The 16957-nt window shown below is 38.0% G+C and overlaps 1 protein-coding gene across 1 annotated transcript in view; it reads right to left on the bottom strand.

Annotated features, from left to right (window-relative positions):
- Window positions 1-1331: 1331 nt before the first annotated feature.
- tsc22d2 (TSC22 domain family 2) overlaps window positions 1332-16957 on the bottom strand; it is a 31463-nt gene continuing 15837 nt past the window's right edge. The window contains exons 2-3 of the mRNA XM_033992119.2: window positions 3584-3635; window positions 1332-3243 (exon numbers count right to left, since the gene is read on the bottom strand). Coding sequence (XP_033848010.1) covers window positions 2947-3243; window positions 3584-3635 — 349 coding nt within the window. The 3' untranslated portion in view covers window positions 1332-2946. The remainder of the gene's footprint in view (window positions 3244-3583; window positions 3636-16957) is intronic.

Raw genomic sequence — 16957 nt, 5'->3', positions numbered from 1 at the left:
GTTAAATAGAAGCAACTGAATTCATATTTTTTCCTAGCTGTTTTTATTTGTATATTTTTGGTTGTTCAAATTATGACCTTGAAAAAAATAAACCCTCAGCCTTTTTAGCAGGTCTCAAGCAAAAATAAAAAAAATTACTCAGTCCTCTTCAAAAATGTAGCCTAGTGGAATAGAAAGTACAGATACCTGCTCTCAAATGCAGTTAAGTAAAAGTAAAAAGTAACCACTTTTAAATTTACTTAAATACAGATGCCTATTTTTGGTTTTACATAAGTACAGTACTTTACTACTTTGTTACGTTCCACCATGGCCAATCACTTAATCTGAACTACCATTGAAGAAAAGTTTGTTCATTTGAAACTGGGGCCATCCAAAAGTCAGCCAAGTTCAGGCACTGGATGGCCTTTATGTTATTACTGATCTCTGGAACTAACTTCATAGTTGATCCAATTAGATTTAACTTTGTAACAGCTACAGGGAAATTGACTTCACATGCCAGCGCCTGTAAACATGGAATCAAGTCTTAATGTGATTTTAGTCCATCCATCCATGTCTATAATTTTCACACTATTGCAGCCGCAACTCTTACCAACAAGTCCTGACAAAACCAGTCTCAGTAATTTGACTACAACTGTGTTTAGTTTGAAGGTTTGGGACTTTAACCTCCTAAGATCCGACATCTTGCATGACTTGAAAGTACACTGAAATATGTACCCCACATGATTATTTAGGCATGAAAAATACTGAAGTTAAAGCTATGCCTGAAATGAAAACTGCCAAAGCGACCATTGATGAACATTGTTGCTGACGTTTCAAGCAAATTTCCTTTTTCTCAATGCTTATTAGCTAGTTAATATTAATAATTTAAGCCTTCAATTAAATTGAGCACTAAAGTCGTCATGACAATGGAGCTCAACAGTGCCTTTGATCTCTTAATAGTGTCACTAATATTCATAACGTGGATGTTTTAAGTCCAAAATGCAAGATTGTTTTAATAACTTTGCGGTTTATAAACATTCAGAAACAGATTATTAAATAAAATGATAGGTCTTGTGGTCATTAGTTACCACGTAGCTGATTATCCCTGCGCAAGCTTTGGAACTTTTTTTTTTCCCAGAAAGTCTATGAGAAATATGAATGGGAAATTTAATTCCAGAACCACGGGATGGGCGAGCACTTTTGGGCTCCATAACATTACAATACTGTGGTAGTTTATAATGGTCCACGGATGTGGCAACCCAGTTTACAAACCTTTCTATTTTGAAACGGGATTAATTTTGTTTTGCAGTTAGATATTCACTTAAGAAATACAAAAATGCAAATGAGCCAACTTCTGTCTTAATAAAACCGTAATTTATTTTTGACTGAAAACTAAAATAGTTTGAACAGCACATTACAAGGGCATTAAGATTTTTACTCCAAGGCTCAGTGTTCAATAGTACACAGCATCTCCTTCAAATGAAAGAAAACAGAAAAATGTTTGAAGAGGGACAGACAGACCCATTTGTAGAAAGAAGGAGAGATTCAGTAAAAAGGTGACTAATTGTACATTGTTACAAAGCATTTTTGGTTTAGTTGCATCCTCAGAAAACTGCTGCGCCTGTCAACGAGAAGGCAGCAGCACATGAGGCACAAGTAGATAGGGCATCTCATAATGTCAAAACACTAAACTACTTCCTGTATGCAGTGGGGTCGCCAATTAATTCATTAGTTTGTAGCTTTTAAATACATTAAAATCTATGTGACAACTTTTTATAGTGTATGACGTTCAACACAAAATGATGTCTCCTTTTGTAGTTGAAAGTCCTTTCCATCAACTTACATGCTTTGTTCCCTTTCAATAACTTCTCACAATCCTTCTGACTGACAGTGGCACAAATATAATGAGTGCCAGATAAAAACATGAGGTAAGAGAGTGGTTTAATTACAGATCAGAACAGCAACAAAAGAAGGGAAAGTAGAAAATAGAAAAAGATTGTGCATTAAAAAGTTACACAGCTTGCGTCTTTGGTTACAAAGTAGGATGGAACAAATTTCACAGCTTTTCATCCCCCAGCCAGATCCCGTGATTTCTGACAAAAAAAAAAGGCTAAAAAAGTAAATTAACACCTATTGTTATCCCATCACATATTTCATTTCTTAAACAGGCTATACATACCATTCTCTTAATACTTTACACTTAACAAAATATACATTCAACCTGGATTCCAGCTAATGTAAGTCTGGCTTTAGTGTTTGCACAATACATTGAGAAGAAAAACTTCTAAACTGTTCACTAGTTATAATACCTTACAGACTTTAAAAAAAGAAAAAAAAAGAAAAAAAAGAAAACAAAGTTTTGTTGTTTTTTCAAAGACATTGTTCATTTACAAAATAGCAGCCCTGAAAATAAATAAACGCGAATACTAAAAAATGAAACAAAGAATAATTGATGTTAAGTTTGTGGCTCTGCGAAAGACAACACAAGCTTTTTCTGTTTGCAGCATTAAATAAGCCAAGGCTCGCAGGTCGCTCTGGCCAAGCTGAAGGACCCCAGGACCTCCTAGTCCTTTTTTGGGGGGTTATAATCAACCCTGCCTTTGTCCCTCCCCGCAGTCCTGGAGACACTGAGGAGCACTGATGTCCCCCCCCCGAATGGGACTCACCACACCAGCCCCCAATATAAGCAGCTCATGGTGTGCCTCTTGGCCCCCATCACCAGCATGTAGGGTGCACTCTGGCTCTTACTGCTCCTTGCATCAGCCAATCACAGGCCGGAACACAACTTCTCACACGGTGGAAAAGGTGTTTGACAAGGCCAAGAAAAGGCACATACAGTCAAGTGAGAATAAATGGAGCAGCTTAAGCACAGAGCCAAGCCTTCTGCATTATTAGAGCTAAGGAAACAGATGACACACAGTCACATAGACCTCCTGCTTCTTCTGAGCATCAAGGTAAAAATGGAGGTCATGCCGAGGTGATGTTGGGCTGGTGGGGTGTGCTCTTGACCACCTCACAGTGGCCAACTAGAGCGTTGCTGTTATTTGTGGAAATTGCGTGTGGATGTAGCTGTTGCAGAGCAACACTGTTGACTTGACTCAGCTGACTGGACAGTTTGTTCAACTGCTCAGAGTTGGCCAGAGATTTGAGCACTGCGTTCTCACGCTCCAATACAGAGTTCCTCTCGTACAACTCCTTGATCTGCTCCTTCAGAACCTCCACTTCTTCACGGACGGCGTACATCAGGTGGTTCTTTACCAGGTCCTGAGAGAACAAGAAGTCAAAATTTAGTTATTTCAATTGAACAAACTCAAAATAACCCCAAAATTCAATTCTTAATTTCTTGAGAAAGTGTCTCCTCAGTTAAGCCAATTTGGCCATCAATACAAATATTTAATAGATTTTATTTAAGACACTGAGCAGCCTTCTAGAAATTATTTGTACATGCCACCTCTGACCTCTATGTGGTTAAAACAGGTTTATGTCACAGTAAATGTCACTTGGTTGTTGCAAGAGGAAAACCACTTATGACCCAAGACATTATTCAGACTTGCAAAGAATGTGACCATGGGTGTCGTCATGTTTTTATCATCTGTAAACTTACCATAGCTTGCTCAATCTTGTTATCAATGGCAACGACACTGGCACCGGATGCACTGCAGAGAGAAGAGGAAAGTTACCACATGATGCACATCTGTTATCTGAGCTCAGCGCTGATATCATCTCTCATTCAGCACCAGCCAAAAGAATGACAAACATCCCCTAAAGGAAATGGCCTCATACATTTGTCGTCTGAAACACTGTATATTTGTGGATGCTGAGAACACCAGTACAGTTACAACACTGCCCATGTATGCTGTGGTCAGATTACAGATTATAGTTATGTTGTACATTGTGATTTCAGGATTTATCATTTGGTGAAGGCCAATGCTAGTTGTACAAATACTCAACATCTTGCTCATCAGCAGGAGTTAAACAATGTGTTCCTAGATTATCTTCCTAGTTTATATAACCTTTCACATTTTCTATAAACATGGACAAACATTCAATGCACACAACCTGGCAGAGGATCAACAGTCACTGGACCAGAAACTAGTTGATGTCAATAGCCCATAACAACTGATGCTGTAGCCAAAAGAGCTCATTTTACAATATCACCCTAATGTTATTGTTGTCCTCTGCTGAGATAAAACACGCTTCGGTGAAACTAGAGCAAAGATATCCATCAAAGAAACACGTTTAAGCCTCTATTCTCCACACACCACACCCTCCAAGAAGCAAAGATTACCTTACTATAGCACAGAAAAATAATGGCACAAACTTTACATTTGGACTGGAGAATGATCGTCTCTAAGCTCCCATGTAAATATCCACAACACGGACCCTGGAGCAGTCCACCGCCCAATGAGGATGTACAAAAATGGGACGCACGCGCTGGAGGGAGGGCTCGCAGCCAAAAGGGAACACAATGTGCGAGGCTTAATTAAGACTGTATTAAAGTCAGATCGTTTCGTGGCTATGCTACAGCGCGTGGATGCAACAAAAATTAAAAAGTGCATTTGTATGTTCCACAAAATTGTGAAAATAGATATACATATTTTTAAAATCAAACTTTTTCATGCGTTATGTTGATAATAGTGCGTAAAAGTGACGAAAACATAACATTTACCATACGTGATAGGCTATAACTTGTAACAACATGTAATAATATGGGTCTGTAGGCTATGAGTGTATAATGGACTCGTTTTTCTACTTCCAACTCTGCTATTGGTCCTATGTAAATACGTGTTTGGACGCACGTAGGCGCACGACCCCCAAGGCATGGAGAGACGCGCGTCTGCAGCCTGCCACAGCAACAAATGGCACCAACCTTGAAGAGAAAACACTTCTGATTGACCGTCACAGCCTGCAAGAATACAGTAACAGCATACCAGCGCAACTAATGAACTCGCACTAAAAAGCAAATGGGCAATGTGGAGGGGGCACCGTTTGGCTCTGTGCAAAAGTTTGCTCACAACAATGAAGTGATTCTACTAGATCAAAAACAAATTAAAATCGCATATCTGATCATAAAAATAGCACACAAATGCATTATATAACCTAAAAGCCCCCTGCTAAAAATGTCAACAATCGTGCACATGGCACAGAGGACAACAGATGGACCCTTTACCTGGCGCATCTCGCTCTGTAGGACATCAACCGTCCGGAGTAAGTCGGAGAGGTTCCCGGAGAGCAGGGCAGGCTGTAGCTCATTTTGCAGCGCATTTTCAAATGTCAAGAGTTTGGTTCAGATAAAGCGGTAAATCCTGTGAGTGAAACATGCGTTGTGCTGTGCTCCTGAGTGAATGCCCTGAGTGTCTTATACTCTCGGCCCGTCACATGGGGCAAAGGGGGAGGGACCGACACGCTGCCTCCGCTTTCAACCCAAGTCTCGCCTGTAAAGACTTGTTCTGTTCAAGTTACCAATTCCAGATGTTATTAGTCTGCCAAGTATAGGTGGTTTTAATAAATATGGGAAGTTGCTTTCAGAACAAACAAATAACAAGCAGTCGTGATTGATCGATACTGTCTGCGGTTTCCATACGTCTCATCATCATTATCAAGTTATCGTATTTTTACGCAAGTCTATAAATATCTTGCAACATAGTCAACCATCTCCTTTGCAACACAATGTATTGGCAGCTAACATTTAATCTCATCATAGATAAATGACAGCCAAAAGAAAATCTATATATTTTTTAACTAATCACAGTAACTGTGCTAATCAAGGAAGTATCATGCAGAACAGAGTGGTGTATCCACATGCTGCAGAAGTAATGACATTCAAGTCTTCGTCTTCCCTGGGGCAAACATGTGAGACACAGTAGAGCCTAAACATATTTCAGATTTGCATAGTGTGCACTGAAACTGTTTAAACACATTCAGAAGTGATAGAAACAGCCTATTCACCCATCAGGCCTGAAGTACCAAAGGAAAATGCATTCCTCAAAAGCAGTGGACTTATGGGTGATCCTCAAGCTGATAACGTGAGAAAACACATTCCACATACTTACATTTACGACAATAGGAACACAGTAGATCAACATGGAAGCTCTGCTTGATTACCACCAACAGATCAAACCAATCATGGATGACAATCTTTAGATCTGTCTGAAGCTGATAGAGACAGCCGTGTTGTTGTGACTTGTTGTCACAGAGTACAAATCAAACAATCCAGCTGTACATTTTATTCAAAAAGAGACATGTGGTGGTTTACATAAGAGACACCCGCTGTGTTAACCTTAGCTCGGCCCTTTACTGCTCACTTCCACAGTGTACAAAGTCTGCAGGCCCACTGTGCGGCACATTCCTGCCTCGGACCCCTCAGGCCCTGGGGCCACCACCTTTTAATCGGGATAGGCACATCTGTGTTGTAGCCACCATCACGCTGTGACATCTGTTTAGGAAAACAACTCTCCAACCACAAGGCTGTAGAGTTCAGAGCAAACCGGAGTCAAGATACAATCATCTGTAAATCCAGTATAAGGCATGTACTGTAGGTCTTTGAGGAAAGTAGTGTCAGCTGATGGACTTAAATACAAATATTTATATGACTGATTTAATAAAGACCCTATGGGGACACGTGCAGCAGAGAAGCGTGGTCCCCGGCATCTCGGAGCACATCACATGACCACATACAGCATCAGAAAGCCAGAGTTTTTTTCCATTCAGCCCCAGATGCCCTGGCACACTCTCTCTGGCCTCTAAGCACACAAACAGGGACGGCAGGGGAGGCAGCTGAATAAATGAGGCTCTGGTTGTTCATCGATAACCCCACCTCCCCATGAGTGCATTTCCAAACAATAGTCCAGAGGGGGCTATAACACCAGCAGTGATGCAGTGACGACTCACTGTTGTGCTTTTGCAAATGTGCAAAGCTAGTCTGGGTACTTTATGATTATGCTGTTACATTTCTACACCAGATGGGGTCACTATAGTGTCCAAGTGGCTCAGGCCTAAAACTGAGGCGAAAAGCAAAAGGGGAAAAACTTGAGGCCAAAACAGTTGAAGTCATCTCTTCCCGCAAGTTTGACAAAGGGCGTATTGTTAGACGAGACTGCAAGACAGACCTTTTTATGAAGATGTTATCCATTCTGTGTAATTATAATACTCATTATATAATCACAATTGTCAACAAGTTTATTTTCATTGATGGCAAATGTTAAATAAAATCATCTTGACCACAAATCCATAGAAAAGTAAATCTTCTGCTGAGTGACAACTGAAAACTGCAACTTTATTTATTTTAGTGAATGGGTTGCAACATGTCAATGCCCCTGGGTCCAAGAGAACCGCCCCTAAAACTCTCATCATCCTCCCCTTAGAAAACAAAGACAGCAGTATTTAAGCAAGAGGTTTTTCTAAACACAACCAATGAGCCACTGTTTTATTAATGCCAATCCAGTAGAACCGTTTAGATCATAGTACAAGTCATTTCCAGGTTTCCATCAACACTATAAAATAAGATGCCAGTGTATGCCCTCAGTCGGAAAAAGAAGTTTGAATTGTATGTAAACTGGACAAAAGTCTTTTTTTTATTTTCTAGAGTTTCACCACTCATCCAAGTAGCTTCTTCAGTTCTGGTAAAGTAAGGAACTAAGAAAAACATTGTGACTAGTGTTGTCACGACACTAAAATTTCAAACTCAATTTTGATACTGAGGAATAGACTCAATGCTCAATACTGATTCCAAAACCACAATAATAAAATATAATATTAAAAAAACCAAAAACTCTTAATTTACACAATAGAATGTCATTCTCAACATTAAATTGTAGTACTTTATTTTATACTCCCATGTGGCTTATATCTGTGTAATCCCTCAGTCGTCCAGGTAGGTTCCATGGGTGTATATTAGTCTATGTGGTCTTATACTTGCTCTAATAAGATCATTCTAAAGCTATTCAGGAAACGTTCATTTCTGTCCTGTGAATGGGACTTTTTATTATCAATAATTGCTCAAATGAGTATTTCGTTTCAATACAATTTTTTGTAATATCCAATATGATACTTTTGACAACCCTAATAGCTTTGAAACACAGCATCTCTTTTCATGACATTTAAAAATGAAAAATAATTCTGTTTACTTTTGTGTTTGTAATCCAATTAATACTGAAAATCAGGTATTGGAAATGGCGCATTATGAAATACCACCAAATCCTTAACTGTCAAAGTGATAAATTGATTTTCATATTATTTCAAGACCCATCCTGTTGCCATTAATTTGAATTTAATAATGGCTTAAAGTTAATCTTTAGCCCGATAAGCATCAATTTCACGTTGTGACTTGCTCAGAATATTCTAGAAATGTTAGGCAAACGGGATAATGATTTAAAACTACAAAACGTGTAAAACTATGTAATGTCCATTTACATACCAAAATTGGAATTACAAACTATTTTTAACCTTCCCATGTCACGGAGGAATATTTAGAATAACTGGGAAAAAAAACCTGACAAACGGCTTCAGCTCTATTTGTTTGTACAATTGAGCTAAAAGACGCACTTCAAAACAATGACAAGAATGACAGGACGCACAAGTGTGTTAATGTCTGCGTTTGTGAATGCTGTGGATTTTCAAGACCCCACAAAAGCGGCAGTTTAAAAGATTCCACAATGGAGACAAAACAATACTCAAAATGAAGCTTTGAGTCATGTTTTGAATACCTGGTAGAGGAAGCAGGGCTGTCAAAAGTATCTAAAAATCAGATATTTATCAATGGTAAAATAATATCGAAGCTAGATACTCATTTGAACAAGTATCAATACCAAAAGTCACATTCACGGGACGGAAGTTAACCTTTCCTGAATAGCTTTAGAATTATCTTGAGCTGTATCAGAACTAGCATAAAATTACATACATATAAGGCCACATTGTAATATAAAAGAAAGTGCTATTATTTAATGTTGAAAATGACATTCTACTGTCTAAATAAATAGTGTTTTTTATTATCACCATGGTATCGGAATCAGTATTGAGTCTATTCCTTAGTATTGAAATCAAGTTTGAAATTTTAGTATTGTCACAACACTAAGAGTAAGATATATTTTCCAAGAGCCAAATAAGAATCACAAGCAAGTCTATCAGCTGCCACCAAGCTTCCTCGTAAACAGACGGAACTGTCCCACTCACACCCGCGAGCCGTTATGCAACGTTCAGACAGTGGATAAACAGCTCCCCTTATGTCCTCGCATATGTAAACCAACATTAGCAGATGAACCGGACAACAGGGATCATAAGAAATCAATGCCCCGAGGAGTACATGGACAAATGCCATCTAATCTTCCAGGAAAAGTGATGGGATCTGTCCCCATCATTACTTTAAATATGTTAAGAGGGGGGGTTGGGGGAAGGGGTGGCAGGGCTTTTTTTTTTTTTTTTTTAAACCTCAACTAAAACTTTTACTTAATTGTGGTAAGATACTTGGCTAATGTAACTGTCAGACTAAGTGTCTGTAAAAAGATAAATATAATTATGGGGTCAATATTTAGCATTTGCAGCTTTTATTTGTAGGAATCACTTACATTTATAGGTAGTACAAGTTGTCAAAACAAAAACACTCAGACACTAAATGATGGAAAAACTAGCATCGAAACTAGATACTCATTTTCAAGTATCCATACAAAAAAGGCAGAACAAAATTGGTATCTTTCCTGAACAGTTACATAAGGTCTTGATCGGTGTCAGACCACATGGAAATCTTCCAGAAACCACCATTATTTTGGGTTAAAATACATACTCTATTGTCTATTATCATTAGGATATAAAAATTGGTCGAAAACTTTTCCTTACCACCAAAAGTTAAGTTTGGAATTTGAATATCAAGACAATATTTTTATGTTAACAGGGACAGTAGATGGTGAAATTATCAGTGTTGGGAAATAACTGGAAACATGTACCAAGAACACAAATTCAGAATACTAATTTAGAGTAACTGTATCCTGAATACCACCAAATGAAAATTAATTTCATCACACAATTTCAGTTTCACTGTACAGTATTAGTGAGAAAAAAAGAAAACACAGCTATTGGTGTGTACGAGTGTGATTTGTCCTTCCATTTTCAGTGACAGGAAATGCATAGCAAAGGGTGAAACTAATAAAGCTGTCTTTAATCCTATGTTGCCTCTTTACACGATAATTTAAATGCAACTCAAATGTAAAAGTTTTCCAAGTATTCAGAATACAATACTCTGATTGTACCATGCATCAGAATACATTATACGTATTCTTCCCATCACTGGAAATTATTAGATACCAACTACTCAAGTGTTTCATTGTGTGGATTACTCTGGATCTGGCTTTGTGTCGGTGTGAAAATGTCTTTTTGCAAGATTTTCTGAATATCCTACTTCTAAAATGGTTATGATTCTTGTATGTAGCAAAATTTCAATGAAGCCTTTTCAAGTCTGTGAATTACATTGGCCACCAAACAGAGTTGAAACTTCTGAAACATAATACTTTCACACCAGGGATGTTGTGCGTTTTATTTTGTCATTATATCTAGCTGCTACTCTAATTGCCCCTGGCCTCTACAGACATAAAACCAAGACAACCTCAAGCAGAATGTGCCCATCAAACCCCATATGCAAACGTAGTGGGGGACCAAGTTTAAGCCTCTATAACTGCCTTCACAACCAAAACCAGATCTTTAGCATCATATTTCTTGGGTTTTCCTCATTCCCCTGGTCCAGTGTTTAGAGGGATGTGGGCTACCTGTTGAGCTTATGTGGATTAAGACCCATTGGCATGTACTAACGGTGCCTAGAGCTAACAACCAGGCTTAATGGGAGAAGGCCGGCACCTCGCTGTTAACGAGTGTCTGCATTCGGTTCAGCATTTATCAAAGGATCAAGGGCTTAGTCTTATCTGGGATTCGGCTCGACACTTACGGTCAGACTAATGTTGTTAGGGGCTCGTCTACCAAACAGTGGGACAGTGGCTTTTGTAACAGTTTAGGTCTCTTAATTTAAACATGGGAACATTGAGTTTGAGTGATATATTATAAATAGACTTTTAATTTAGTTTTAGTTATTTAGTTTGTGGGATGTTTGTCGCCACAATAAAATTAAGGAAAAGGCCGGACACACTCATCCAGTTTTTACTTATCATGATATCAAAATTGGTAAACAGAATAAAATTTTTACGCAAAATAATAGTTTTTTAAATTACAATGTGGCCTTCAAGAAAACCTACTGTGCTTTTGTCTGCTATATAGCTACAGTCTGACACCCATGGATCATTATGTTATAATTTCCATATTTTAAATCATAATATTAATCTAAAACAACTTAATAAAAGAAACAAGGCCGCAGACTTCCGTGTTGGAAAACTGGTGCCCATTGGGAGCTGACATCGTAAACGTCATCACAACAAATAGTTGGCACCTCAGATGGATAGTCGTAGATTATGTACGCTGGTGGCAGTGTATAGCATCTTGAAAATAAGTGATTAACGACTGCTCAAACATGCATAAACGAATCACTACAAAAATGTAACTTTGGGTGAATAAATGGTGGGGGGAAACAACTATAACAAGATTAAAAGCTCTAAAAAGTTGATTTTACATAATAGATCTGCTTTAAAGAAGTTCTGATATAGATTAAAACTTTAGGAAAAGTACCCCATTCATGAGATTTTTGTAATATTGATACTTCAAATGTTCAAGTATTGATTAGGAAGTGGTTATCAATTTGTTTTGTCAGCCCAATTTGTGGGTTTCTAAAAGCAGTATAACCAACTATGGCTGAACTAAGGTAAAATTGTGCAAAGAGACGTTTTTTTGTACAGTGCCCTATTTAAGTCATGGCTCCTGTTATGTAAGAGACGCTTTGATGAGTAAAATGACCATCAATCATTCACAACGGATTGAAAAATATGGCTCTGGCTCTGCACTCTGTCAGTTCATGTCATGCCTAACAAGGAAGCTTTTGCTGATTTACTTAGAAAAACTCCTGGTTGACTCATGAGTAATCTGTTCAAAGAGCTATGGTTATATAATGTGAAAGATATTTTGAGAAGAATGAATCAAATTATGGTATTTTTAAGCATCTCAGAATACACAACAACAAAACTTGTCAGATAAGACACAGACACCATTAAATGAATACTAAAGACATTACCATTCCACATTATGTGTTACGATTTTACGATTATTCGCAATTGGCATCATGCATAAAATTGAATTCACTTCTTTCATTCACATTATCTGATACATTATATGATTCTTCATTTACGTGACCAGTTTGATCAAATTATACGTTGTCACATCAACTTTCTTACTTTATAAGAACTTTATAAGAACTGAAGAAATGGCTTGGTTGAGCAGCTAAACGTCTTCATTCCTACGACTTGCCTGGTTGACAGATTAGAATTTTTCTTTTACTTTAGTTACATTTAGATTTAATATTTTAAGTATATACTGAATTGAAATGGTTTTGCTTTAAAAATTGTCATGTTTTCATTTTTGGAGTTATTGTGATTATTGATTACATGTTAATGAAATCAATACTGACGGCAATATTTATTTTGTTTATTAAAAAGAAAAAGTATTTTGATCGAAACTCAAGACTGCAAATTACTTCTTTCTTTTTTTTGCCTTAACACCCTGCCCTAAACGCAGTGGTTTCAGTGGTGGTTAACATTGCCCTTTCCCACGTTTATCGCTCCTGTTCCTTGTCATCCAAATAATGAATTGTTTGTTTCAGTGTCATAAATGGCATACCTGGTCTGGCACAAAAATCCCTGTGAGTCTAAGTGAGAGGCTGCTGATCACCTAGGCTTTGTTTGAATATAAATCTGTCTTTTATTTATTGTTACTAATAATAAAGTTCATTATTGTTGACTTGAGGCAGTAAAAGTACGGCTAACATTTGACTTACCTACACATCACAATGGAGCTATTCATCTGACCAACAAACCATTTCACTATTCACTGTTTATAAACGCAGTGTAACTTGTAATTTGGTAAAGCTAAAATGAATGGGACTCTTAGTGGTTGCATGCCAGAGAAGCTGTTAATGGGAGTAGTTTTAACAGAAATGAACTTGCTCTTAAACCACCAGTGCTCATGGGGGAGTCAAATGGGGACACTAGTCCAATTTGAGGTTCACATTTTTCACAAAGCTCTCATTTTTAGGAATGTGTCTTGATGCCCTCAAACTGTTCATGAGCAAACCCTGCGCCACTCTCGACAAGTCCGACCCTGCTTGAGACAAAGGGAGGTGGAAAGAAGTTTACGTGTGGTTAGTTTTGTGGAAGTTTTGTATAAGGCGGCACTGTTAGTCACGGCCTTTAGGCAAACATAAGCTGGAGAGTGAACAAACAGGAGGCTGAAATGCGCTGCCAGGCCCAATGCGGTACTTGCTCAATAGCTACTGGGTGCCTATGTAAATAACAGCATCCTAGAATCAGTCGCTTTGTGTGTTCAAATTGAGAACAGGGAGTTACTTAACACAGCAACAAAAACAATAAGTAATTGTTATAGATTACGTCAAAAATCATTTCAAAGGGACCACTGCAGTCAAAATGAACTGAAATGCGGAACTAACCGGATAAATCAAAACATTGTGATCAAGACAGAAGAGAAAAGTAAATTACTTTCAACTGATGCCAACAATAAATATAAATCTAATTTGTTTAATAGAATTTTTTTTCCCCCTTTAATCTGTTTGGTCACATTAAGGTCATTTGAAAGGTGAACTATGTAACTTTTCTGGTGGAGGAAACATCTACCTACTTGTTTGTATGATGTTCTTCCTTTACCTGGAATGTTCCACAGCATGGCATTAAACAAATCTATTTAGCATGTACTTAATAACAGGCAATTACGTCTTAAAAATACCTTGAAAAACAATGCATTCTTACTGGGTTGCCCCTCTACAGATCAGACCTGTCACTCAGGCTTGATGGCGTCATACTCATAAATAGATATGTTTAACACTATGCTCATTCACAGACACTTTTCCACATCCACTCCTCCTATTGGTCAGCCCCTATCATGCTCTGAGGTGGGTTTAACCAATCACAGCAAAGTGTGAACTCTCAGAAGAATAGAATCGTCAGAGGGATAAGATCATGATTCGATTTTTATCACCATATTGCCCAGCCCTAACTATAAGCACCATCCTTGTGTATGAGTAAATCAACATGCTGTGAGTTACAGTGCTGTACTTACAGTGGGTGTGGAAGAGGTGTGACTCCCGGTAAGAAGGACTGTCTGTCATTGGAGAAAGTTTCGCCTCCAGCGCTTCCCATATTATTCTGTTAAACGATGAGCCGCTTAATTGTTGGCACACAAAAGCATTTCAAAGGCCCTGATGCAGCAACTCAAAGGTTTGTGTCGGTGTTTCTAAGCAGCAGACGTAAGATCAATGTTTAGACTATTGCCAAAAACCTGATAAGGCATGATGATGATGACGATGATTAAACACAACAAAAATCTGAGATTGACTAATACCAATGACTTCCATGAAAACGATCAGGTGTTCCGAAAATGAGTAATTCAATGTGTCACAAAAACAATATATCAAACCACACATCAAAACAAATAAAAATATAGTCACAAACATGTTTTTTGTCTGACAAATCTGAGCACAGACGGCAGAGGCAGATGTGCAGTACCGCTTAGCAATCGCAACAGCAGTTTACCATACACTTTGTCAATAAAAAGCAATTTTATATCAGATACAAGAAGCACATGAGTATGCAAAATATTAGAATAATCTTTATTTTCCAAGGCCTATGTCATTTGGTCTGAGTGCTTCATCTAAGGGGCTGTTATGTACCACTAGAGATTTGTATTTTGACCATGTTCTAAAATTAGTCAAATCATTTTGACTTGTTACTTACTAAGATTAGCAAATTTGAATAATATGTGTGAATACCACCTGTGCTGAGATATCTTTCCATCTGAATCAAAGTCTGAATCGTAAAGTTTTTGGCATTCGACAAAAGGCCCGACAGGGCTCAAACATAACACTGTCAGGAGCCGTGCTCTTAAACATACTGTTCTTGTTACGTACGTAAATCTCCTTCATGTTATGCTGACTAATACAATGTTTGTGTTTGACAGTTAAAAGTTCACTAAGCCAACAATCAGCAGCTCAAGCACAGGTAAAGACATCTATTCTTCACACAGAATAAATCAGTATTTCTTCTGTTTGTAATGTTTGAGGATGTAAACTAACCAAGAATCAATATAAATAGTACACATGTCAAATAACAATGTCACAATGATTGTATCAGCATTTAGCTTAAACAGTAACATATGTTACATAAGGACCCAGTTGAACTTTTGTTCCTTTAGAGTACCCACCTACCAACGAGGACATTGTTGACATTCTTCTACAAGTGTATGTAAAAAAAAAAAAAAAAAACACAAAAAAACCTACAAAAAAAACAGAACTTCTTAACTTTTTCCACATTGACATAAATATAAAATGGATATTTTAATACCCATAAGACATAGGGACCAGTTTTCTGCAGTTTTCTTACAAGGTGCAAAAGAGGCTACATCGTCATGAGCCAGGCCACACACGCGTAAACAAGGCCTGCTCAGTGACAGGCTTTGACCCTCGTAATCTGCACGGCCAGAAAGCCCAGAAGAAGGCTGCAGATTGGCTGGAGAAACATAAGTGTTTGGGACAGAGAGCAAGACCTGTGTCAGAAACATGCTGAGAGGTAATGGAGCAGAAAAGAGCAGAGAAAAGAGGTCAACACTAAAGTTATGAGTTTAAATGAACCCCCTGCCTTGACAGTCCATCACCTGCTTACCTCTTTATCACTGACAACCACAAGGGGCTTCATTACTGAATATTTGGGAATACACACACCATCAGTTCTAGGGCTGGGTGATATAGGGAAAAAAATCACAGTTCAATCAATATGATCTTCCTTCATCTTATTGAAAATAGACTTCAGTTACAAAGCAGGGTGTGAGGATCACTACAGTTTATATTTTGTGTTAATAGGACCAATAATTCCAGAGAATCCTCATTTAAAGGTTTTGGAATGGATTTGTATAATATATAGTGCATTTCCGCTACTGGCAAAAACAAATGCATTTTTAGTCAGATTGTGCAGATTTAAGTAAAAACCAAAAAAGACACATGAGGAGACAAAGAGATGCACCGTGGTCCTGACTCAACGTGTTCACCTAAACAAGAGAGCAGTGACTCCTCTTCAGTACCATACACTGTTACTGCTACAGGATTGGCTGTAGACCTGTCGATTAAAATGTGTTTGCCTTATCATCAAGATCGTCCAAAGTTTAGATCACAATCTATCAATCTTTCGATCTTTAGCACAATCCTAGTGGGTTGTGCGGTAGTGTTGATCCACCCCTGAAATGAAATTACTGCTCTTCAAATCTGGGATGAAATTAGAGAAATTTTAGAGATTATTCACCAATACAAAACACATTTAGAGTATTTGGAGTATACAGGGAATAAATACGTTTTCTGCTAATTTACAATATGAATGCAATTTCATGACTATAAATTCGACAGTAGTATAAAGGTACAATGCAATACATGAGGACTATGGATGTAAAAGTAAAAGGACTTTCAAATGTGCCATAATGAGAATTTAACATTTTCAAGACAAAGAGGAAGGAGAGTGTGTTAATTAACTTTAACTGTTTGTACAGCACAGCTCATCTTGCTGGAGGCAACTGAATGTCCCTTTTCTTGACTGCCCCTATGTGTAAAACCTTTATGGGTGGTACTACAATGGAAACTAAGGTGGTCCTCGTAAATGCAACTTTCACAAGCTTTGCGACCGTAACAAAAGTGGAGGAATTTATTTACAAATGCAGGAAAAGAGGGTTAAACATCCACTACTGTAGCTCTCTGTCAGCAGTGATTTACAACCAGTTTCCATATCGGAGCCTCTGGCAGATTTATCTCCACCACACCCCTCCAACTGCAGATCACCACCTC

This window comes from Periophthalmus magnuspinnatus, chromosome 4, assembly GCF_009829125.3.
Source record: "Periophthalmus magnuspinnatus isolate fPerMag1 chromosome 4, fPerMag1.2.pri, whole genome shotgun sequence".
Classification (NCBI taxonomy): Eukaryota; Metazoa; Chordata; class Actinopteri; order Gobiiformes; family Gobiidae; genus Periophthalmus; species Periophthalmus magnuspinnatus.
This window is presented reverse-complemented; position numbering and strand designations above follow the sequence as displayed.